Here is a 27504-nt window from a genome sequence, read left to right as displayed (position 1 = left end):
GATTAATTGCGACATTTAGTTATTAATGTGAGAGTCTCCTCATTGTGCCGCAGCATCTGCAGCAATTAGATAGTGATGAGTGAGGTGTTAAACAAAGAACCTGCTGAGTGGGCAGCTGTTAAGTTCTATGACAAATAGACATCCACACTTATTTCATCCTTCTTCGACATAAATATACAATCAGCTGTATGTAATTTGTGAGTAGCAATGCACTTTACATGACACAGTTCTAAGGCCATTAAGAACCAATAATCAGAATCCAAATGACATATGACTTCAAATTTCCCATTGTATTTCCTTAGAAGTCTGTTAACATAGCAACAAAGCTTCAAGAAGAGATAATAATGATTCTGTCAACATCCTTAAAATCCTAACATTCTTAGTACGAGATCTGGACAAACTTTATGGTTGAGCAACCTCTTTACTCAGGTGATGTGACATTTCGATACAGATATCTGTGTCATTGTCAACCAGGCATAAGTATCCCAATCCAACCAAACGTATACCAAAGAAATACCAGCCCTCACACTACATCAATGATTTTTTCGTTTTTTTTTTTTAAAATCCTGATATTCTGAAAAGACATGTTTACTGTACTGTTACTTCTGAAAGTTTGTGACAGTCTAAAACTGACATTGGAAATTGTCTTTGTCAATTGCTGTAGATTTTTGTCTGGATATTGGCTTATGAGCAGGTTTAGGTAAATCCCTAATTCGAATATCCAGCACAAAGATAAGAAACAACTGATTGACTTTCATGAGCTACTGTAAGATAAGCAGACAAGCTCAACCATCACGCATACGTTGTGGATCCCATGTATAGTGATGAACTATGTATGCCCATTGATGCAGGGGAAATGTGTTTATGACTTATGTCTGTGTTGATTCAGAAGATTGTGAGCAGGAAGCTTAAACTATCCGACCTCTACTGGGCCGTCAGTGCAAATAACATTTTCCATACAGCACGTTTGATTTTTTACAAATTTTAAGATCTTCATTATGTATTTTGTTCATGGAATGTGAAAATCAATTTACACACCTCTTCAATTTGTGTGTGTACAAAATTTGCAATGTTTCTTTGAAAAATATATTGAAATCAGTTCTTGAGGTGTGTATAAAAACAATCAAGACTTCAGACGTTGCTCAAAATGAGTTGTGCAACACAAGCCCCTCCCATTCTATTGTAAGCCAATCAAGAAACAGTTTAAATGGCAGTGACCCAATATTTGGGGAAACATAAGCGCAAAATAAAAACTGATTAGTTGGCCAATCAAATCCCATGGAATAACTTGCAATATATTTATTGCATGTCAAGCTCATCATTGATAAAATTGTTTCAAACCATGATCATGATGTTTACACTCTATGATTCTGTCTTAAAAATCGGAAAATTGGACTGCTGTGTTAAGCAACAGATAAAAAACATCCATCCTATAATTTATTTTTCTAATGTCCCCACAAGGTTCACAAGGTAAAGGTCATTAAGAAGTTTGCCAATAAGTTTACGTTAAAATGTAACTTTGTTCAGTATTTCCAAAATTTTGTTCTGCAAACTTCAGTTTTATTATGCTTAGAACTCAGACCAAATTTATCATGAATTTGAACCAATGACCTATATTCTTGAAAACAAGAACAACGTAGATTAGGAGAGTTTACTGACCAAACATAATTTTACTACACTCTGGTTTCACACAAGGGCTAAAGTTACAGAATGTTATGGTAGTCGCAATATCGTGTGAAACACCTGAGGAAAGAAGTCTCAGGATTTTTCAAATTGAAACAACTCTGTGTTGGTCTCCTCTTTCACATTAAGTTGAAGTGAAATTGATTTAATCATGAGCTATCTCTTTTCATTGTCATCCCAACCTTAAACTGACTGATTATCCTAATGATGTCGTATACAAATGAGGTTTTTCTTCCGGAAAGCATTCAATGATTGAATAAATACACAGCCATGAGGTGATTAAAAACTATATGGATAAGTGCTGAGTAATTGCCTATTCTCATTACCATCAACAATGTATTGATAGATGAATATATCAGAGAGAGAAATCTGGGTTTTCCATGTGTGTGGATACGCTGGCTGCAAATTGCTGGCCTTTAGTCAAACGTGGAGGAAGAGTGAATCATTCCTTCATTATCTATTTCAGTTTTATGTTTTGGACATCATCAAACAGTGCCGTTTCTGTTTTTTGCATATTAGGAGAGACCAGTTTTATTTTGTGTGTTACAGATTTTTGTTCTCAGAAACCTGAAAGCAGGAGGGGAAAGATAAAAATATAATCACGAAAGTAATATTCCTGTTAAATTCTAAAAGTATTTTACAATTATAAAGTGTATATGGAACAAAAGTAAGCTGAAAGAAGTTTACTTTTTCATTTTTTGGCTAATTAAACATTAGGATTTTATTTTTTGAGCAAGGAAAATGATTTTTATTTATTTTTTTAATTATTATTATTATTATTTATTTTACTTTTTTACTATTTTTTTTTATTTTATTTTTTTTTATTCTAGAAAAAATACAACCAGTCTGTAAAACAAGAAGTAAAATTGGTCTGCCCTTAAGATTGTCTGAGAATTATTTCAACTAATTTGTTGAAGAATGGTCAGAGATTTGGGTTTAACTTTTTTATACTCTGTTGTTTTGGTGATAGACACATTCTGAATCCTGTCATGTTTTTTATAACTGGATATCCACTTCAAATATTTTTCAACCTAAACAGAAATCAAAGGCAAATTTCTGCGATCCAATCCTGTGAAATTCAAGGACTGGTAATATTTTCTACCGCCATTTCAGACATTAAGTTGATCGCAACTTTGTCGATGATATTTGCAGTGTAGTGAATATAAAAACTAATTTCTAGCACAGCATAATAACACTGCGATCCTGATGTTTCAATGGAATTAGCTTCCATGTGTAGTGCGTGAATGCCAACTTAATCGGTTATATATTGCGCAAAGTATTGATTGAGAAATGTTGGTAGGTTGTCAGTAACGATGTAAAGCTCAGTTATGGTGCATGTGTTGACACAGTCAGGTGCATCGGTGCTGTGCACTTATAATCTCATTGGAGAGAAGTTTTCTTCTAGTGATTGACTATCCCGGGCTATGTGTTGATGTATAGTGTGAATGCAGTGTGGCTCACAACAATAAACAAACTGGAACACGCTGCAACAGCTGCATGGCGATATAGATGTTAACATGTTTACTGGGCCATTATTGATTTCAGGGAACAAATAATGACATGATTAGGTCATGGCAGTGATGGTTCAATTATCTAATTAGCTAATTTTCAAATTTGAATGTATGTGAAGATTTGATTTTCTTAATGGGCTTTCAGTGCAGTTTGTGTGCCTAGGTTTCACATAATGTGCTTTTGTAATTCTGGATGAAAAGGTCTTTGAAAATTCATGTTAAGAATTTAATATTTGGTAATTAGTTTCATTTCTGTCTTCTCATTAGAAGATTGTCTGTGAATTGTTTCAAAAGATTTGTAGAAGAATGGTCAGAGACTTGAGTTTAATTTATTTATATTCTCTTATCAGTTTGTCCAATCAGCTGATATCAGTTTGCCCAACCAGCTACTGTGTTGAGTCCATTGTGTTGGATGTGTTGGTGGTTAATTTGGCTCTCTTCACATTACACTGTCTACTGCTTAAAGCTGCACAGTATTCCAGTTGTATGGCATCAGTCTGTAAATAATTATGCCTGGACCGGACAATCCAGTGATCAACAGAATGAGCATTGATGTACGTGATTTGGCTACATTGACACATTAATGGGCCTGTCTGCCTGATCCTGATCTTCACCGTTCACAACATGCAAAATCTTACCCAGATCTTCACAGGTCTGCCAATTCTCAAACCAATCTGTTCCAAATAAAGAATGCACCTATGACGAAGAAGGCCCAGATTCTTCATGCATCAAAACACTTAGATTGCAGTCTAGTCTATCATGAAGACCCTAAAACAAATATACCCAATACAGCCCAGGCAAGTCTACATTACCACAGTTTCTGAAAATCTAGAAAATCTCTCCTTTGTAATATATTTGATGAAAATACTTCATAGTCATATTTAACATAATATATGTGCATTTCAGAGAAAAGATGATAGTTGACTTTTATTCTTCTGCCATGGAATGAGATCTTTGTATATGTTTATCACATTGGTTTTGCTTTAGAGATGTCTCAGAATTTCCCCAAATGATGTCACTAGTATCATCATGCATGGGATTGTCAAGGTGACTGGCCAAATAATTTCCTCTAGAAAAGCTGGAATGAAATTTATGGTCCATTGAGAACAATTATTTTGATACGAAGTCATCGAATGGCATTTAGATGTGATGGACATGAAGGGGGAAATTAGTGGAAGTCAACTTCTGCAACATATACTTGCTCTTTCGTCATGTCCTAAGCTTGGAGGCTGTAGCTGTATCTATGAGCATGTGAAAACAACAAAGGGGATATGATAGCCATGGTGGACACATAACAAGTGAAGCCAGTGGCTGATTTGGTAATGGTGGTGGAAAATACAAATTAACTTCATCATCGGGCATCCAATATCAAAGGGATGATTACCAGGAGATAACAGTGTTAATTTATTCCTAATGTTACACATACATTGTATAAGAAGCATTTGTTGTGCATCAGGACTGATGATTGATTTATTTTATTGATTTTATTCAGAATTTCATTTAGTGATATTCATGAAAGTTGTGAGTGACTGCACATATGCACCATTTGTTTATTGTTTATTTCAGTTTGCTACTGTTGATGCCTTTATGTTTGATGAGGAAACTGATCCACATATCACACTTGCAAAACTCTGACATGTTTATAATTATATTTGTTCTTGCCTGACTATTTTATTCCAACACAGCCTCTTCTGTTTATAAGCAAGGACATCATGAGATATCTTAACAGTGAGTGATCAAACTGTACACTGTCATCTAATCCCTTCTCATGAACAATTCCAAGCATAGCAGGAGACACAGAGTAAATAGTAAATCATTATGTCCAGTGGAGTGAACTGAGAATTTCTGTTTTTTATATAACCCGGTTGCTCCTCGCATGTTCTGTCACACAAGTTCTATGAGGAGATTTTGACTTCACAAAATACTTGCATAATCTTAAGCATGATACAAAAGCAGTGTTTTGCCTCAGTAGGATTTGTGTAAAAGGGGATAACTGTTGAGATTCAGATATCCGGAAATCTGTTTATCAGGCAAAATGTTTGGATAAACAAGGTTCCACTGTTGCATGATGTGGCTCATGTATCATTAATCTAAGGTCGAGTCGACCAAGTTAAGTTGACAGTCATACAGTGTTCTTGCATGCTAAACAGGAACCTATGGAGTTTTACCATACAGACATGCTCTGAATTTTAATTATAGGCATTTAGAATGTGTATTCATTCTTAATAGTTTAGACAAAACGATTATAAATCAGCAGCAAAATACTGTGGACCTAAAATGTAAGGTTAGAACTGAAAAATAGCTTTAGCTACCAAACTATTATATTAAAATCATTTACCCAGTGTTTTGTAGAAGTATGTCATCAGCTGTTAATCACTATTTGAGCCCTATGAGTTCTTGAGGACTCACTACTGGATTCTTTGTTAAAATCTGTTATTATCTGTTTTGTATAATTATATCATCAACACTAAATCACTGTTTGAATCTTTGTATAGACTCACTTCTGTACGATTATATTAAAATCAGTTATCAAATGTTGTTTTGTGCAATTATATCATCAACATTCTTCTGAACATATCAGAATGGTAAATGCTATGTAGTGAACCCTTGAAACTGAAGCCAGGTTCTTGATACTCCTTGTGACTGTGCCACTGAAGTATGCTCAGTGAACTTCCTGATACTTGAGACATGAGCCATATCACTTTGAACCATTACACAGTTGGATTTGAGTTCATCAGTATTGATGCTGCCTTGATATGTTTAGCAATCAATGATTGAAGTTTCAATGCTGGCTTGAGTCTCCTTTCAAACCATTTGAAATTTGATTGATCTGAATGTGGGATCATGTCCACACAGACTCAGGTGACCATGTGCAGTTTGAGTTCCCAGTGAGTTCTTGTGTGGAGATGAGGAACAAATAGGTCCATTGCATCCAGGGCTCGTTGCAAGTTGTGAAAGTTGTGGGGTTTCACTCCGTGGGCAGACGCGATATCTGCAAGGCATCATTTGTTAAGAGAGGTTGGGTGAAATGAGGTTTGCTCTACTGGCAAATGCTCTTGCTACAGGAAACCATGTTATTTGTTATGAGAGGTTAGGTGAAATGACATTTTACCACATGCCATTGCCACAGAGCCAAGGATCAAGGTGTGTCATGCCATCAGCAATGGCAAGGAATGAGGTTTGCTCCACATCATTTAGCATTAGAGGTTTGGTGAAATGTGTTTCGTCACATGCTCTTTCCATAGAGCCAAAGAATTGTCCCCTGTCATAATTATATAAGGAGTGACAAGAAATGACAAGTTTGCTCTCCAGGCAGATGTCTTTTCCAAAGGCCAAGAAGGTGTCCCTAACTGCCATGAGGAGTTAGTCCTCCAGGCAGATGCTCCCTTCACAGACGTCATTTGTGAAGTTGAGTTGAATTTGAGCTCAATCTCCAGGCTGGTGTTATGATCTAGAGTAAGCGAGTGGGTGTATATTTACACTGCTTTTGTCAGTATTCCAGCAATAGAATGGTTGAGGATATCAGGGATGAGCTTTACACATTGTACCCATGTGGGGAATGGAATTGCTAAGCTACGTCACCACCCATTTTCCACTAGACCATGGCGACTGAGGGGTGTGAAGGCTCTTTGAAACCCATCACTGTTGCACAGACTTTTATACACTGTTCACAAATGTTAAGGGTGAGCAGTAAGTGAAACAAAATGGATGAAGTTTGCTGATGTTGGTGTTGTTTACCTGATGGAAACTTAATAAATATGAAACATCCACCCATTTTAGTTCCACATATTGGCTGAAACAAATGTCATTTGGCTCAATAAACAAAACAGCAGTGATATATGAATGGTCCAACCCTTGAGCACCCGCCTTTAATACAATGTGCATTAAAGTGTGAATGTATGCTTTTTGGCTGAAGCCACACAGCAGTTCAGAAGCCAGACATGGAAGTCATGACATGAAAAGTCCAAGGTCACAGCAAATTTACTAAGCTTGAAACTAATATTTGTTCATTTTGAATAACACCTGTGTACAGGTAGAGACTCTGCTGATTATTACCAAAGATAAAGTAATTCCAATTTCTGATTTTTATATTCTAAGACGTTGATTATTGAACGATCCATATTTGTTTGCAAGTGATGATCAATCTTGATGTTTTTACCAATTTCAAAGCAGTATACATTAGCATGACTAGAGAGTGAAATTGACCCACAAACCTTGATGAATAACATGCACACACTCCAAACCTTTTGCCCTGAGGACACTTGCAACATAAGGCAAGCACATAAGTTGATGAGTGCAATTTTCTACATTCAATATCGGTCCAGTTAGTGAATGCATATCAAACTGTACTGGGGCTTTGCATCCTTGAGATTTGCTGCTATTATATATGAATATGAATGGAGTAATTACTGTGAGTGTGTGAATTTAGTTTTATGCCGTTTATAGCACTATTCCAGCAATGTCATAGTGGAAGAAGATACCAGAAATGGTCTTAACACATTGTACCCATACGGGGAATCAAACCTAGGTTATTAGTGTAACCATTATTCATTATTTAATTATACCACTCCTGGTGTAGTTAAATAGCATTTCAGGTACATCAATTTGATGTAGAAATATGTAGATCTTTCTTGTTAACTTCTTAAAAAATCCACATTTATAATACTTGTAGACATATGCATGTCTTCTCCTTCATAGATTTTTGCTCTCCCAAGGGAGGCAACTCTTTGATATGAAATGTGGAAGCTTAACAAGGCCACAAGCTCTCAACTGGAGGATCATCTTTGAACCAACTGTGGATAATGGTAATATATATATTATGTGTCCAGAATGGCCTGACAGTAAAGAAGCAGTTGACCTGACACAGCTTGTGCCAATGATGACTATGTTAGACCAGAGCAATTTGATTTCTTGTTTTATGGATTTTTGTATCCAGAAAACCTAAAGACAGGAGGAAAAAACTAAAAATGAAATCACAAATCTAAATAATATTCCTTTTCAACACTAAAAGTATTTTTCTTTTGGCAATAATGGGACAAAAAACAATTTAAAATATTTTTCTTGTGTGTTTACATTTTGGGCCAATAAAAACATGACAATTATATTTTTTCTGAGCAGGGAAAATTAATTTTTATGTTTTCTCCTTCATTCTTGAAAAAAAAATGACTGGCAGATCTGCAAAATGGGAAAAATTGGTCTAGCTTTAGTAGGATTCAAACAGTGATGCACCTGTCTCCTTCTGCCTCAAATAAGGGACAGTCATTTGTTCTTGTTCTGTGTGAGGTCTCCTCGACCAGTTCACACACTCAGGGATTGTTCTGATGCAGAAAGTCGTGCATATTTAATGCAGTGTGCATGTGTGTTGAAAGTTGTGCATGTGTGTTGAAAGTATTCAGATTAATTTGCTGTTGAGTTGTTTTCATGCAACAGCAGGTCAACCAATTAGCCTGATAAGGAAGAAAACAAAACAATTTGGACACTTGGATAGAAATGGAACGTCAAATTTTGTGTCATTTCTTTCTCTAATTAAATTCATTTGTCCCATTTTGCCACGCTATTACTTTCATCAATTTCATCAAATATTTACAAAGTGAGTTTGGTTTTACGCTGCTTTTAGCAAATCAGGAAGGGGCACACCGGAAAGGGGCTTCACATGTTGTACCCATGTATCGAATTGAGCCCGGGTCTTCACCATCATGAGGGAACACTTTAAACACTAGACAACACCACTGCCCCTTTACTAAAATGAACCATGAGTCCCTTGAAAACAGAAAGTTTAGCTTTACCCAGGCTTTTGCAATATTCTGGCAATATTACAGCGTGAGAACCAGAAACACGCTTCACATAGTGTACACATGTGGGAAATCAAACCAGGGTCGTCAGCATGACAAGTGAATGCTTTACCCACTGCTCTACACCCTGGCCCTGAAGACAGAAGGAGCCAGGGTGACTGATATTCGGGAACATGTGGCAGTCATACCTGACTGTTGTGTGTGAGTCTTAGTGAACATCTAACATGATAGTTCAATTTTGATCAAGTCTAGTCATGACTGCCATGGCTAGTATACAAAGTATGTTCTACAGCGGTACCTACATGTGGTTTCCTCCAAAGACAGGTCATCATCTCGTTCTGGACTGGCCAGCAGTACCTCCGGGGAATGACAAGGCTTCACCAACTCAGACATCACTGCACAAATAAGGAAATAATTTCATATTTTAGTTTTTATTTCAAGAATATTTCCTTTTTACAGTCAATTTTCCTATAAACTGAAACTGTTTTATAATGCATTTGCAGTTTTCAACTTTTAATTGAGGCAGGTAGACATTTTCAGTGATGTCATGTCTGTTCATATCTGGAGATAGAATTGTGGACAAAAAACACTCTATAATTTCGAAGTTAAAATGGTAATGTGTGTTCATAAGTGTTTTTGTATGTTATGTTCAAATGGCTGTCAAATAGAAAGAAACAACAACAAAGTTACATTGTTTTTAAATTTGTTCGAAAACATGTTGTATTTGGAATCATATGTATAAAGTTTTATGAGTTCTTGATAGCAGTGTTGAATTCATTTTCTGCGAATCTAGATACTGTAATTCCCAGTGGATGCCAAATGGCAAAGTGCCATTATTTAAATGCCAAAATAATGATAAGACTAAACGGATAGAGAAAAATATACTTGATTAAAGCTGTGCTTAGATCATTTTGAGATATTGGTGTACCTTCACTCAAAGCATTCAGATTTCATACAGCTGCGACAGACGACACTCATATCATATTCATTGCGGTCAGCCAGACAAATGAGATTGTTACTATGTTGAATCAAGGGCTTGGTGGTAGGTGATTTCGTTTGATTAGATTAATTCTACAGAATTAGCTAGGAAATCATCATTGCTGAAGTCTTAAGTGCTGTATTACTCCTTGTGTGGTGGTAGGAATCAGTTGTCTGGAAAATACAACCATATGTCCCTCAAGCAGGGAGATTGATCTCCATTACTTTGGTATTGTCTTCCAATAATTATACGTCTTACTGAAATACATTCTGACAGTTTGAACACCGCGTTTGTCACACATGAGCAAGCTGAGCATGATGCCACGTTGTGGAATCAGTCTTGTTTAATCTACAGAAGCAGTTCATGCAAGACATTCGCTACTTGTGTGGTAAGATCTATCCTGAGATGATTGAGGGCAGATCACCAGCCTCGAAACCATATCTTCATAAGAAATAGGATCTGGTAGTTGCTCACAAAATGTAAACCTGCATCAGCTTTTATTCTTGTCTTTTTATATCAATTGCAAGTAGTGAGTGAGTGAGTGAGTGAGTACGATTTCTCACCACTTTTAGCAATATTCCACCAACATCACAGTAGGCAATACAAGAAATGGGTTCCAAATGTTGTATTGGTTTGGGGAATTGAACCTGGGTCTTTAACGCTTTAACCACTAGACTACCCCAAAGCCTCTGACATGGGTCAGTTATAACTTGACCAGTGTTGACATAATTATGATGATTCTTGATCAACTCGATGAGAGCATTGCACGACATGCTTACGAGGAGTGGCAGATTTTGTATCACAGACATGTCAGTGCACTGACCTATTATCATATAGGATGTGTGGTGGTTGCACTAGGCATCTCTGACAGAATGACATGCATGCTGAACCTGTAATAAGTATTGGTATTACCTGAACAGCTGCTGCCCTTGATGGTGTTTTGGGAGTTAGTCAACTGTTGAGAAGAAGGAAAAGTTTCTGATCCATGCTGCAACCCTATTTATTACCATGGTCTTTCTTTTACTTTCTTAACCATTGAAGATGCAGGTTTAAGAATTGATGTTCAGTAACCATGCTTGTTGTAAGAGGGGACTATTAGGATCAGGCGGTCAGACTTGCTCACTTGGTTGACACATGTCATCATATCCCATTTGTGTAGATCGATACTCATGAAGGTCTTTGATTAAACCTGTTAAAATGTCCATGGAGATTCTATGACAAATTTGGCCCTCTATTACACCCATTAAAAGTGTCCATGGAGATTCTACGTCAAATTAGGTCTTCTATTAAACCCGTTAAAAGTGTCCATGGAGATTCCATGACAAATTTGGCCTTCTATTAATCTTGTTAAAGGTGTCAGTGGATATTTTGTGACAAACTAGGTCTTCTATTAAACCTGTTAAATGTATCCATGGAGATTCTACAACAAGTTAGGTCTTCTATTCTACAACAAATTAGGTCTTCTATTAAACCTATTCTTCTATTAAACCTGATAAAAGTGTCCATGGAGATTCTATTGTTAAAAGTGTCCATGGAGATTCTATGACAAATTAGGTCTTCTATTAAACCTATTCTTCTATTAAACCTGATAAAAGTGTCCATGGAGATTCTATTGTTAAAAGTGTTCATGGAGATTCTATGACAAATTAGGTCTTCTATTAAACCTGATAAAAGTGTCCATGGAGATTCTATTGTTAAAAGTGTCCATGGAGATTCTACGACAAATTAGGTCTTCTATTAAACCTACTCTTCTATTAAACCTGATAAAAGTGTCCATGGAGATTCTATTGTTAAAAGTGTCCATGGAGATTCTACGACAAATTCGGTTGTTAAAGGGAAGGAAATCATTCCCCAGGATTGAGGGGGATGATCCAATACCCCCACCATTGATCTTACCATTCATGATGACCTTCCCATCTACCCCAAACATTGGCAAGTCTGAATGAGTTTTTTGTGAATGTGCACTTAACACAACAATACCAGAAGAAATATATAACTCATGCTGTCTAAATAAGTAAGAGTCTCTGATGTTATCACTGCCTTAAAACAGATCCATTTAGGTATAAATATTATATATACAGAACTGTATCATAATATGTGTTAAAAAATGCACTAGTACAAATTAACCCTTTTGTGATTTTCTCGCACAGATCCAGTCTTGTCTTTCTTACCTGGTTTATGTCAGTCCTTTGTTGACCAGTTGTTCACTTGTTGTTTACCTTTTGTTGATTAATAATCCATAAGGACACTGCAATCAGTCTAGCTAGGAGCTCCCATCTGGATGACTCTTCACGGAAAACCACTAAGGTTATTGCCTACTTTGTTACTAAGAGCCACATGGTCCGGTAGTTGTCATCTAATGCTGACCATCACAACACTGGGCTGGTCAGCACTCTAAAAGAAATGAACATGCACGGAAAGTGTAGGAATACATCCAAGTGTACGAATTCAGGTTGTTAAGATTTTCTAATGTCTGGCACTTAAGAAAGTTCTGGTTGATGGTCATGCTAACTGCATTATACACAAGCATGGCAATCACACAAAATGAAATTAAATACTGTCATGCATTGTTAACACGGAAATGAATCAATCGTAACACAACCCTGACGTTACAATTTCGCAAGCATTGTTGTTGCTGCTTGACCCGACCTTGACCTTGATTTTGCTATTGATAAAGAGAGGGTATCGGAATTGGTAACCAACAGAAGAGTTGAGTATTGATTCTGGCACCCATGTGGGTTCACAGCATCAGTTAGAAGTTGTCATTGAAACCTAGCGACAGGGAGGGTCGTTGATTAAATGTTTGTGGTACCAGCTGGAGTCTGGCTGTATGTCTTTAAATGCTAAATGGGGGAAACTGTTGGGCTTAAGGGTAGGTTATGTGTCTTGGAGAATCTGCAAAGCTGGAGGATTAATCAATATGGAAATTCCATACATAATTTAGCTGACAGTGTGGGAATGGAGAAAAGGTTTTTTTAGTTGGATGTGCAAAAATATGACTGAGAGAAAAACCCAATGAATAATTAATGCATGTATTCAACAAATTGTTAGAATATTTTTCATGTTTTCATTGATTGAATTCCACAGTTTATTTGAAAAGCAAAAGATCAGATGTAAAATGCTTAAACTTTTTTTTTTTGAAAAGGAAAATATTTTTAAGTATCTTCTTTAAAAAAGTGTAGTATTCAGATTGTAAATCACTGAAAATGCCAAGCAGAAGTTTTCAATTTCGGATCTGTTTGATGAAATAAATGTCAATTAAAGGAAATTATTTTCATGAAAAACATATTACTCTGCATGAAAGAAGAAATGGAAAGCAGACAGCTGAAAATTAGAAACTGTTCAGTCATGAAGCATGGCGTCTGAAATATCCAAGAATTACTATAAAAAAATGCACTTTCATGGGACATATGCAATATAAAAAGGTAAGTTCCTATAGCTAAAAACTAAAACATTTGGCAGATACTGATTTGAGTCAAGTTTCATTTGGAACTATTTCATGTCATCATGACCTGTCCATAAGAAAATCTGTAGTCAAGGGATGAGTGGTAAGGCTTTTATTAAGATGAAATGTTTTCACTATCTCCAAGGGTTATTTGGGCGGTGGGGTAGCCTAGTGGTTAAAGTGTTTGCTCGCCACGCCAAAGACCCGGGTTCGATTCCTCACATGGGTACAATGTGTGAACCCATTTTCTGGTGTCCCCCACCATGATATTGCGGGAATATTGCTAAAAGTGGCGTAAAACTACACTCACTCACTCACTCACTCACTCACTCACTCACTCACTCACTCACTCCAAGGGTATTGGGACTCTGATAGTGATACGCCAATACACATCAACTTCAATCCCAAAGGGTACAGATGCACTATTCCCAAACACACATTGAGATATTAACACCTGCCATAATACGCCACCAGGGTAAACTGGACCTTCAGCAACCCATGATTGTAACAAAAGGCAACTGTGCTTGTCGTAAGGGCTCATGCTGTTGATCACTGGGATGTCTGGTCCAGTCTCATTTATTTACAGGCTACTGCCACATAGCTGGAATATTGCATAGTGCTGATTTGAAAGACTAAACTCACTCACTTGTTTGCTCGCTCACTCACTGACCTAATTCACAAGCCCCATTGGTATTAGCATACTGTCTGCCCAATCTGTGTAAATTCTCACACTTTCTCCCACCTCACCCCATCCCACTCCTCAAGATGCACTAACATGCCACCCCACTGGTATTGCACACTGTTCTGTAGCACACAATATTGTTAACTCCTGCTCAGGGGCTTCGACACACTTTCCCTACTCCGCTCCACACCACTCATCAACACCTTACACACTGTCACAGAGGCGGTGGAGTAGCCAAGTGGTTAAAGCCTTCGCTCATCACACTGAAGACCTGGTTCAATTCCCCACATAAGTAAAATGTGTGAAGCCCATTTCCAGTTTCCCCTGCTGTCAGGGGGATATTGCTGGAATATTGTTAAAAGTGGTGTAAAACTAAACTCTCCCACTCACAGTATCTACCCAATCCACACTTCACACAGGTACCAAAGGCATTGGACCATTTTCCCCATTGCTCCCACGATGACTTGCCCCTAAACCCAGTGGTTCCTTGTCTCTGTCCCACCTGCATACAACACCAGCACCACTGGATACCCAAGAAGTCATACTGTCTGTGGTTGTAACAGCTTGCATTTGGGGGACTTTGACATAAAACAGCATTCACTCTCTCCCTCAGATATCATGCATTTGAATGTGGCAGTTACAGCTTGCATTTGGGGGACTGGCATAAATCAGCATTCATTCTCTCCCTCAAATATCGTGCATTTGTCTGTGGCAGTTACAGCTTGCATTTGGGGGGACTGGCATAAATCAGCATTCATTCTCTCCCTCAAATATCGTGCATTTGTCTGTGGCAGTTACAGCTTGCATTTGGGGGGACTGGCATAAAACAGCATTCATTCTCTCCCTCAAATATCATGCCTTTGTCTGTGGCAGTTACAGCTTGCATTTGGGGGGACTGGCATAAAACAGCATTCATTCTCTCCCTCAAATATCATGCCTTTGTCTGTGGCAGTTACAGCTTGCATTTGGGGGGACTGGCATAAAACAGCATTCATTCTCTCCCTCAAATATCATGCCTTTGTCTGTGGCAGTTACAGCTTGCATTTGGGGGGACTGGCATAAAACAGCATTCATTCTCTCCCTCAAATATCATGCCTTTGTCTGTGGCAGTTACAGCTTGCATTTGGGGGGACTGGCATAAAACAGCATTCATTCTCTCCCTCAGTAACTGCTGCTGTTTGCAAAATTACACCTTTGGAATGGGCATTGATTTTCTGTAATGATAAAGAGAATTTAGTAGTGGCTATGTAAACATTTGCTCCTTTGGAGCAGCACTGTCTTTGAGGAGTTTATCACTGTTGGTGCTGTTTCCAGCAAGAGTTCTGATTTCTTCAACTATTGATGACATGTTTCAGTGCACAGAGATGTTTCTTCCAAAACATTTTAGATCAGGTGTCATCATTAGAAAGTAGCCAAAATGTTTCATTAGCGACCTGAGACATTAACCTGTGAAGATCTGGTTTGCCATTTGCCTTGAGCAGCCTCTGTTATGCTTGTTGGAAGAGATGATGGAAGTTTTGCTGGCTGATGGTTTCATATATATCATTATATCCCAGTGGATGATGATACTCATGATGTCAATCACTGGATTGTCTGGCCAGGACGTGATTAAGTTGAAACTGCTGTCATGTAACGAAATCATCACTAACTGAAGGCACACTAAAATGCTGTTAGTAAGATGAGCCTCATACTCCTATGTGTATGAAGTAATCACTGAGCACACAGACAAAGAACACTTTGAATATGTTAGGCTAGAAATAAGTATCATTTTTTCTTTCTGAAAGATTAAACTGACCAGACTGTAGAGGCTCCTTGACATTCCGACTGCACTTTAAAAGTATTACTCCATGAGCTGACAGGGTATCATCAATATATTTATGTAGACACAGAGCTGGAATATTGCTGAGAGCAGATACAGAAACAACTTTTTCCAGAATGTTTGTGTTATTGTAGGGCTGTTAAGTAGCCAAGTTCTTTGTCACAATAAGGCCAAGGTTAAATTTCCCATATGGGGGCAGTGTGTCAAGCCGTGTTTTGTGTTTCCAACTCTGAAAGTTCTAATCAGTTATGACTCAAACCCACAAAGAGGTGGAGTAGTAACCTTGTGGTTAAAGTGTTCACTCATCACAATGAAGACCTGGGTTCAATTCCCCCACATGGGCACAATGTCTGAAGCCGATTTTTCTGGTGTCCACACTGTGATAAAATGTCACTGGTATTGCTGGAATACTGCTAAAGGCAGCATAAAACTAAATTCACTCTCTCACTCGCTCAAAACCACATGAGAACATAGTCCCAAACATTTAAGTGAGTGAGTGAGTGAGTTTAGTTTTACGCCGCTTTTAGCAATATTCCAGCAATATCACAGCGGGGGCAACCAGAAAATGGGCTTCACTCATTGTACCCATGTGGGGAATCGAACCCGGGTCTTCGGCGTGATGAGCGAACGCCCCAAACATTTAAGCATTTTTCTGTGCATGTCATGCAAAATCGTGTGCTCCTACCATTGCAGGTATTTGTGGCATAAGGTCATGTGTACCAGAATCTTGCAGAGTTACTTCAATTATCGCATGCAATAGCATCGTTATCAGGGTAAAAGGCCTGCATGACGGAGCGGAAACAGGTTTAATACCTACATTCTTTTCCACCAAACCACGTAAATAAGAGGGGAAAAAATCTCGAAAAAAATAGTGGATGAATTTCACTCCATTGCACTGTAATCAAGACAAAAGTATGATGATGGTCTAAAGATGGTAAACATGAAACAGACAAGATCTATCTGACTCAGCAACAAGACTCAAAGCGATGTCTGCCGAAGCTGTCAGCCAGACGAGACAGTGAATTGCCACAATACTGATAAATTATACATATTCCCAGCAAAGTCTTCTATGGACTACCTCTATCATTAACTTGAACCTCGGAACACCCACACAGGTTGACTGATCAGAGCTCCTGGTATGTGATAAGTACAGGCAGCCTGTGTTTTTACTTGAAATAGACATGACCCACTGCTATCTGTAATGAACATGGTGCAGAGGAAAGCAGCTGATCACAGACCTACCATGAGTGAAACTTTGCTTTTTTAGGATGTAATTAAGGGATAAAGATTTTTTTCTCGGTTTTGTTTGTGATGTTAATGGATTTCCTTTTAAATTTGGAAGTGTGTTCAGAAAATATTGAATAAGAAGTTTACTGTGGCCTTGATCCTAACAGACATGTTGAAATTATTTGTGAATTATTGACTCAAGCTTGGAGCTTTGTGGTAAAAAATGTTGTTTGTATTTTTTGTGGAAGGTATTTGTTCTGGAAGAATCTTGTCGTGAGATCATTTGTTCACAGTATATGCTGAACGTTTGGAATTACAAGTCAAAAGGATTGAAAATGCTAGGCTTATGTATTTAGAGGTAAAAATAAAAATGTTGCTTGATTCTTGTGAAGAACATTTTGTCCTTTTCCTAAGCTGAATATTGAATGTAGAAATGAAGGCAGTGGAGTATAGGTTTAACTGTATTTGAAGATGGGGTTCACTAGCATCATAATGAATTATAAGTCATGTTTCCGCCATATCAGACAAGAATTTCCATCGCTTTAATTCATTACTGGTCACAACACTGATCCCTTCTTAAGACTGACAAATTTAGGGAGTTTTACGCCAGTCTTTGAACTTAATAAATCATTGTGAGGTGAATTTATCTCATGAATACGAGGAATTTTGTGTCAAAAAATGTGAAAATAGTTTCCTATGATGAATGAGTAGCTTGCTGTATGATTAAATTTTCCTGAACAATTTCTGTCGTTTATCATGCTAGTGAAAATGAAATAATAATTTGTAGTATGAAATAATAATTTGTAGTTTGAGAATAAGAGTTTTCTCATCACTTGTTGTAAAGCAGATTTCACAGGGCTTGATTGATCACATCATAATTATAATAAGGTTGAAAATAATGAATGAATTGTCCTGTCTTAGGTAAATATATGTTTCATGTAGATGACATGTTCCCTCGGATGTTGTATTCAGACTGATGTTCCCTGATGAAGACTCAAAAGCTAGGGGATGATAGATGGTAGATGATTAGATTACACGGAGGAGATAGCACACTCACCTATTTGAATCAAAAGCATAGAAGCAGTGTCCTGCTCATATCTGCCACTGAAGGTGAAACAGCACAATGCAAATTAATTGATAGAAGTGCGTTTGTATTTGTTTTAAATTTATAATGACTGTGCCGGATGTTGTAAGGCCGATTGGTGTGTTCTTCATCAGTTGCCGAGATATTGTTACACATTCAGTGCCTTGTAATTCATTGACTCAATGGAAACACGAATAGATCACTGGTCTAGAATGTTGAAATGTTAGGCATGCAGCTCTTTTATGAAATCAGGAATAAATAGTGTGGAGTTGAAAATAATGTCACATTCTTAAGCTGATAAACGATTATTGCTGTTATATAGCTGAATGTCAGCTTACTTACTGGTAATGTTCAAGACTGAATTTGGGGTAGGTGGGGTGGCCTAATGGTTAAAGCGTCCACTCGTAACACTGAAGATCTGGTTTTATTTCCCTGCATTGGTACAATGTGTGCAGACCATTTCTGGAGTCCCCTGACATGATGTTGCTGGAATATTGCTAAAACCATACTCTCACTCACTCACTCACTCACTCACTCACTCACTCACAGCAGCACCAAATTGTACCATGCCACGTGTTGTGTTTATTACTGGATATATTAAGCGCACATATCAAAAAGGAAAAAAAAGCATACCGGCGTCTTGGGTACTAGTTGCATGGATATGTGCACTATATGAATATGCAATCATATGTGCTATGTTGACTGTGAGCTGATGTATTTAACTTCGATCCCCTCAGGGTTTTCCTCAGGCATGGAAACACAAGTAACACCTTAAGGTAGCTATGGTAACAACACTGCAAGAAGTTCTATCCTCTCCCCTACCAAGGCATCAGAACATGTTGACTCCATCTTCTGAGCTGAAGGAAATTATAGGTTATGTCTTCCTTGTGAAGAATGTTATGTACTTTAAGATCAAAAGGTTAATCAATATATTTATTGTCACAGTTTTTATCTCAAGTCTTTAATAAAATGTCCTTGAGGTATGGTGCACAGCAGATGGCATCCAAATCATTGCCTTCAACAAAGGCGCCATGTCATCAGATAACTTCTGTCCAATCAGCTTTGAGAGTCGCTCAAGTACAAATGTGCAACAATCATACAGATACGGGTACTGTATTGATTTTGTATTTGTGATGTCGATGTATTGATAATTCACTGCCACGGAAAGGTTTATGTTTTGAAAATTGCTATGGTAAAGATGAAAAAACGAGAAATTGGAAAATTCACTTTTATACCTGTGATAGAAAGGACAGCGCTGATGCAGAAATCTAGTGTATTTGAAGTAATCTGTATTGAAAATGCTCAGTGTAATTTTGTTGGCTGATTTGACGGGACAGCAAGTGAACCCAATCCCATAAGTAACCTAACCAGAAAATACTAACACTTGAATACAAAAAAATATAGTTTCAAATCAAATTTTGCATCAATACATTCTCTTTCAGGCACAGCCATCCATTCCATCACGCCAAGTCATTGCAATCATAAGGGTTTTTTTGTAAATGACTCCTTTTTATGCACATAACTCCCTTGAAAATAGATATTTGGTCAAGATGACTCCTTGCCTAGGGGAGTCCCTTGTTGGCTCACACTTGTTTTTGTTTAGCATCAAGTTGATTAATCACGTGTCTAGATATGAAACTAGCGTACACATGCAGAAGTAGTCTTGTTGATTGACATGTCATTTTTTTAAGGGGGCTGCGGGGTAGCCTAGTGGTTAAACAATTGCTCATCTCGCTGAAATTGCGGGTTCAGTTCCCAACATGGGACAATAATTATGAGAGAAACCCGTATCCGGTCTTTCCTCTCATGATATTGCAAGGATATTACTGAAAGCGGTGTAAAACTTATCCCTCTCACTCACTTGCTCAGTCACTCACTCACTCACTCAGTATATGAAGATACTTACATGCACTACTAGTATCTTAACATATTGAGTGAGTGAGTGAGTGAGATAAGTTTTACACCGCTTTTCACCTAAATGCCACTAAAAAATGAGCATTGCCTTATGACAAAAGTGATTGTTTATATATTATATGTCCCTTAAGATATATTAATGATTCTGATAATAGCACTCTCAAAATTACATTGCATGGTCAGGGATTCTATGTTCTTTTTATACAACTTATAGTATTCCAGTATGCCATTTTGTCATTGAATCACAAAGGAACACATTTGTTATGAATGAAAGTCAGTGATTTCCCTTTTCAGGCAGTCTGTTGTGCACTAGACCATGCAGGTTGTTGTATCTCAGTGCCAAAATGGTGACAACTGGTGTGACCAATTAAAATAAATTAGGTCTTGTTTGAGGTTTTAATTCTATTTTAAACCATAAAGATAATCATGAAAACATAAATGTGTTCTTTACACAATATACCTGTTCTCAGAAAAAAAAATTGCAATATGCATCATTTGAAAAGCGTATTGCAGTATACTGGTAATAGTCCTACCCTCCACAGGAGACAATATTTCATCTTCACAGCTAATCTTGTAGAGTGAAGAGAATAAACACATTATTGTATTAGTTATGTAATAATCCCATTTATCATCCACATGAGTTAAGAGAAGGAATACAATTTGATATAAGGCACGTATACAAGGACTTCACTCATTTATTTTGATACAGTGCAGCCTGCATGATTGTCGTCATGTTGCATTATTGTGTGGAATCTATAGGAAAATGCTGATAAGTCGCTCATTAATTTAAACCTGTATGACATATCTGTATCCTCAGTGTAATTTGTACTGCCAGATCCTACTTCCCTATAAACTATGATATCAAAGTCAGATATAAAGATCCAACACAGGATGAAATGTAAGGTTTCTTAACCAATATATTTCCAGTGCTTCAGCCAGGCAGCACAATTGCACCATTCACGCTGAAAACTATGCAATGGTGTTTTTGGTGTGGGTGGGTGAGTTCAGTGCTAGACTGTACCCTTTGGTACAGCATTTCATATAATACACAGGTCTTCTTCTACATAATATGTTACCATAAATGGCAAAAGTCTCAGTTGCATTTGCACACATTTTGATAGTTGAGGTACCAATTGGCAACACTAAAAAAATCCTGGCTGAAGCCGGAAAGTACATGCTTTTGTTCATGATAAATTTCACAAATCCCTACTGGAAAAGTATGTGCTTTTGTCAATGATAAATTTCACAGACACCTACTGGAATACATGCTTTTGTTAATGATAAATTTCACAAATACATACTGCTTTCATTGGTATCTGCATCAACTGTAATGAAATAGGCAGACTGAATGAAATACATGCTAAATTTCTATTTTATCAGCCTCTGTCAGAATGAATTGCATGCTCTTAGTGTTTTATCTGTCTATGGGTGAGTGAATTTAGATTTACACAACACTCAGCAATATTCCAGCTAATAATTATGGCGACCATCTAAATAAACAAGTCTGGACCAGACAATCCAGCTAACAGCATGAGCATTGATCTGCACAATTGGGAACCAATGACGTGTGTCAACCAAGTCAATGAGCCTGACCACACGATTTTGTTAGTCGTCTCTTGCGGCAAGCATAGTCGCCTTAGTAGCAAGCATGGGTTGCTGAAGACCTATTCTACCCCAGATCTTCACGGGTCCATCTGCGTATGATACAGAGCGCAGACATATGGTCTATATTATATCTGTTTCCAAAATAACACACAGACCCTAAATATGAAATGCATGTATTTTTGAGTGTGATAGAATGCTCACACACACTCAGGATTAAGATGTCTGTTTCACCTCCCTTTGACCTCCCTCCCTCCAACCATCAACAAGGTTCACTCTCTAGCACCCAGTCCCCCCTATTCAACCCATGTTGTTGTTTATCCCAAGATGCCTGTCCTGCTCATCGGAAACTGCTGTGAAGCATGTACGAACACCACAAGGACGGAAACAGTTTTGCATCTGTACTCACATCACTCCACCATCCCAGTGTGAGATGCACAGTTCATGTCAGTACTAATTACACATGGTGAACACTTGGCATTTCATGCCGATCGTGATCATATTTCGCTGACAGAACTACCTTGATTAGTTCTTCCATATTTTTACTATTCTTGGGGATCATGGAGGATTATGTTCACGCGACATATTGTTTGATATCACAGTTTTGAATGTCAATTATTATGCCCCAGTGACGTAAAGCTTAATTATACTGTCCTAACTCCAGATTGGTTGTCAGCAGAAGTCTTATTATGATATAGTATTCGTGGTGTAGAAGTAGGGCCATGGGGTAGCCTGGTAATAAAAGCATTCATTGTCATGCCAAAGACCCGAGTTCAATTCCCAACATAGGTATAACGTGTGAGGGCCATTTCTGGTATCCCCCCTATCGTGTTTTTGCTTGAGTATTGCTAAGAGCAACATAAAAACAAACTCACTCAAGGTGTAGTAGATGGAGTGCCTGCCCAGTTAGACGATGATTGGTGGGTTGACTGCTGTGTGTGTCATACCAAAATGATACAACGTGCTACTTGTTGTTACCCTGCACGGTGCTCTGCATTATGGAAAGAAAGGAAGTTTGAGATTCTGAGGCAGTGTACTGTGTGTGCGTTTTACGCCGCGTTCAACAGTATTACAGCTATGTGGCAGCATTCTGTAAATAATCAAGTTTGGACTAGACAATCCAGTGACCAACAGAATGAGCATCAATCTATGCAATTGGGATTCCATGACGTGTCAACCAAGTCAGTGTTCCTAACCACCCAATCCCCTTAGTCGTCTCTTTCGACAAGCATGGGGTAGATCAATTCTAACCCTGATCTTCACAGGTAGGTTATACTGTGTCAACATGGTGTGTCAGTGTTAAGCAGGTATTTCAGTGATGTTGGATAATATGACAGGCAGCACTTCCAGCACAAGGTTTGCGTAGGCTTCAAAAAGCCTGAAAATTGGACATTTTACCCGAAGAAGGTCATACATTTTGTTCAGCTTTGAAAATTCCAAACCTGCTAGTGATTTGCTGTAAAAAATCCCTATATTTAGCAAAACAAGTTTGTTTTCACAGAAAGCTAATCCATAACAAAGCACCTTAAAATTGCAGTGGGTGTTAATATCTAACATGAAGCGAAAGTTTCCCTGTAACTGAACGTTATTTCCCTCTGATCATTGTTCCCACATTTCACCAACCTTGCGTGTATTCAACTATACCTATTTGTTACATGTGCTTCTAAAATTGTTGATTAGGCCTTGAAAAAAATCCCTAAAAGGCCTTAAAGTTGGTGTACATACACAAACACATACACATCACCAAATAAACACAGTAATTACAATACAGTGTTAAACTCTGCATCACCTCACTTCTTAACATTGTGTCATATGAAATGTACATGTGGCCTGGGTCTGCACTGATTAAACTTTTTTATGCGAAATGCACACAAGGTGTGCAAAGTTTCTCTCAATCTCTGTGCTATGAAACATACAACAAAACTTAGATCATGCTACCATGAAGTCAGAAGCACCAGTCTCTGATCTAGGAATTAGGTCAGTACCAAGTCAGCAGTGAAGCAGATTATGGCTCATTTGTTACATTGTAATAAACTGTACAGATGCTTGTGCAGGTCTTACTCACCAGGATAGTGTGTTAAGGACTGTATCAGATTTAGGAGGAGATTTGTATCTGTTTGACTGACCCAGTTTCAGAAATAAAATGGCTGTACGGTTGTATTTAGTTTGTGAATGTTTGGGTTAAAGGGATGGTAGCATGGAACGGTTTGTATTAACTTTACTTAAGTTGTTCATGTGTGTTATTTTCCAGACACATTTCACTTTGTTTATTTAGCCTGATTTGTGTTATTTCATATGATGATAAAGTATTCAGTGACAGAAGTATGAATGGGTCAACTTCAATAGCGTTACTTCAAGCATGTTTGAAAATGGTTTAGTGCCCCTTTGTGCTGAGTAGGTTGAATACGGTATACCTTTTACATGACTGCAGAAACCATTAATTATTTTTGATCCATCAGATCAGAAATGGAATTTAATTTCAGGCACTGAAAAATTTCAAACTATCAGCACAAATTTCAAAGGAATCTTTTAGTTTGAAAGAACTGGGTTTTTTTTAATGCACTGACCTTTCAGAAAAATCGTGTTACGATGGATTTACTTTGCAATTCAATATTATATTAGGACATGCTGCAATAGACACATGATACAGCATCATCAGGATTGAATTCAGTGGAACTGTTTTATGATGGGATATCAAACAACCCAGCTACATGGTCTGTCATTGTGAATTTTTAAGTGTCAGTGAAACTGACATGAAATGAACAAGGAACTTGTAAACTCTCCACACACAACTCACCTACCTTACTGCCTGTAGATTGCCATGCTTAATGGGAATGGGGGAGTGGTGTGTGGAGCTTAGAGAATGCTCACTTCTGCTAATGTTGTGCAAGCTGAGGAACTGTTGAAAGACTTCAGATGAAGCTAGACTTGATGGAGGATACTACGATATGTATCCATGCAGTTGGGTGGATGATGAGGAGGAGATGTGGGTCACGGAATTGTCTTAATGGCTCTTGGCTTTTTTGTTTTGCTTATGAAGGCACATGTGGTTTGTGTGATGTTTGGAGTGCAGATGTAGAAATCTAGCCTTGCTCAAAGGCGGCACTGAATGCTAAACCAGTGGATGTTAGATTCAGTCTATACTTAAGAAAGGCAAGCCAAGATACGGGGACAGTACTGGCCGCAAGTCTATCAGAGTGACAGTGTGTTTATTCTGTATTCATAATGTTTTAGAAATTATCTTTTAGACTTTTACCCATTACCTTATAAACATGTGCAAGTCTAAAGCCATTACTCTCTCTGTCTCTCTCTGTCTCTCTCTCTTATCTATTTTGTTGTTTCTTTGCAATTAGTATTTTGTCTATATTACTTCATTCTGTAAATAACTCATTAATATATGGAGCTTTGGTTGCCTCAGACACGAGCAATGTTTTAACAGAGCACCTGGTGTTGACAAAACATTTTGTCTTGAAAGGAGATGGGTTCATCTCTCCATAAAGATAATTTCATATCAACAGCTACATCAGATAATAATCAGAGTTTGGCAGTTTAGTGTTGCTGCAAGGCTCTGGAGATTGAGATCAAGTTTCCACAATTTTCACATGATTGATTCCCAGGAAACCTCGTGTAGCTCTTATTCCCAATACTGTGTGACGTCCATGTCTTTATCTCCCCAACAATTTCAGCTAGGTGTGATCTACAGTTTCCTTGTTCAGTGAAAACTGGTTGGATTAGTGTTGGGAACATCAAACATGATTCAAGTAACACCTATTACTGATGACTTATTAATGAATTGGTTCATTTATGGTATGAGCTGTTTGATTCACAGCACTGATGCTTATGATGTTGCATCATGCACATTCTCAACTCCCTGGGGAGAGTATAACCCACATTGCTTATGCAATGCTTGAGGATTAACAGGCACGTTACCATCTCGTCCTAATGGGTCTGAGCAGTCACACAAAGTGGTTCAACTAGTACTTGTTGTATAGTAATCCTATAATTCAATCAGATCCATTACTTTGAAGGCATGTGTAGACTAGCAGACTAGCCCTTTGTCTCTGAATATATATTATTTTGACAGAAACAAATAAACCTATTTAAACTGAAAAGTATCCCCAGTGAGATGTCAGATTCAGAACCTATAACATCTAGACTTGCATCATTTAGAGCTTTAGCATTGCAGGGAGGGATAGGCAGTAGAAAAAATAATCCCGCTCTGGGACTGTGTGATAAACTAGTAGACTTGGAGCTATTATTCATGGGAAGTTGATCTTGTAGAAGGTATCAGTGGGATCAGTCAAAAGTTCCTTCTTGTCCTGACTTACCTATGATTCAATATCCAGAGATCTCTGAATCCAACTGAATTCACTCAGAAACAATAGAGTCCAGATTATTCAAGTTTCACTGTGTAGAGAATATGTATCATTTCCACTTTGAGGTGACACATGTACAGAAAGAGTTCCGCTAATGTCAGTAGCATAATGTACCTGTGTACCTTGTCGGTGAGGGAAGGTCGATTGTCATGTTGTTGTTCCATCTTTTCAAGACACACAAAAGTGTGGCCACCCAAGCAGAACGCTTCCCTTTATGCATTACAAAGATATAAGAAAAGACCCATTTATACTTTTATACCACTGTCATCTGTTTTTTACCAGTGTATATCACTGCTGCTGTCAAATTGATGGGTTCACTTGTGAAATGTACGTATGTTCATACCAGATATCATAGTTTGACACTAACCTGTATATGTGAAGATGATCTCATAACTGACCCAGCACTGGTGTATTTTTACCTGAGAGGTCATATGTGTGCTTGTGCATACATGGCCTGGCTGCAGTGAATAGCAAGGTCAGAGGTCATGCTAAGGTCATTTTCAGTTGTTAATGGCAGTCAAGCTGGAGTCACTCAAGAATACCAGGGTAGTAAAACAGGCCCTTCAGGTTGAACCCATTGATCTCTGATAGACACTTCCAACATAGCTTTCTTGTATTTGACATTTTAATGAGGTCAAGATGATGTTGCAACCCTAGGACAGACACCTTTGTTAGCCAAGTTCTTTCACTGATCTCGTTGTGGGCATGACATCGTATTGCTGACATTCTGATTAAAGGAAAATTATTTTTGCCTTCAGCAAAATAATGGTGATGATTTTAAAAATCAGATTTGGATTAAATTTCCAAAAGTTTCAAATTACAAGGGGAAAAAACTGTAATTATTTGAATAAAGATGATCAGCTGACATCTTGTGACAGCAACTCAGTGTGAGGTGAAGTTTTTTTGCTGTCCTCCATTGCTGAATACTGGTTTTTATGCTTATCATGAGACGCTACTAGCAGGATCAGGTGGTCAGACTCGCTCACTTGTATAGATCGATGCTCATGCTATTGATCATGATATTGTCTAGTCCATCCTGATGTTTTACAGACCAGTGATATATAGCTGTAATATTGTTGAACGCAGTGTAAAACTAAACTCACTCACTCACATTGTACTGCCTCAGAGCCTAAAACTTGCTTTGCCTTCGTAATGATGAGTACCGTGGTAGGTGGGACTGGTTCTTGTGGGGTTACAGTGTAGAACTGTTCCCAAGAATCCGATCATGGCTGAGAATGGGGACTGTATATCTTCATAAGGCTTGACATGTTGCTCAGAATCTACCCAGATTTTCTAATCCAGGCTTGACAAGCAAAGGCTTCTATCATTATAACCGTGGGACTGACTGAGTGTTGCTTAAACAGCGTACCAGTCATCACTACATCATAAA

At 37.9% G+C, this 27504-nt stretch overlaps 2 protein-coding genes across 2 annotated transcripts in view; one reads left to right on the top strand and one right to left on the bottom strand.

Moving 5' to 3' along the window:
* Positions 1 to 10917, bottom strand: part of LOC137273920 (phosphatidylinositol 3,4,5-trisphosphate 3-phosphatase TPTE2-like) — a 58176-nt gene extending 47259 nt beyond the window's left edge. Inside the window, exons 1-3 of the mRNA XM_067806826.1 lie at positions 10878 to 10917; positions 9289 to 9381; positions 3833 to 3868 (exon numbers count right to left, since the gene is read on the bottom strand). Coding sequence (XP_067662927.1) covers positions 3833 to 3868; positions 9289 to 9379 — 127 coding nt within the window. The 5' untranslated portion in view covers positions 9380 to 9381; positions 10878 to 10917. The remainder of the gene's footprint in view (positions 1 to 3832; positions 3869 to 9288; positions 9382 to 10877) is intronic.
* Positions 1 to 27504, top strand: part of LOC137273918 (ankyrin repeat and LEM domain-containing protein 2-like) — a 73833-nt gene that overhangs the window by 28633 nt on the left and 17696 nt on the right. The gene's annotated exons all lie outside the window — the stretch shown is intronic.

Source organism: Haliotis asinina, chromosome 2, assembly GCF_037392515.1.
Source record: "Haliotis asinina isolate JCU_RB_2024 chromosome 2, JCU_Hal_asi_v2, whole genome shotgun sequence".
Classification (NCBI taxonomy): Eukaryota; Metazoa; Mollusca; class Gastropoda; order Lepetellida; family Haliotidae; genus Haliotis; species Haliotis asinina.
This window is presented reverse-complemented; position numbering and strand designations above follow the sequence as displayed.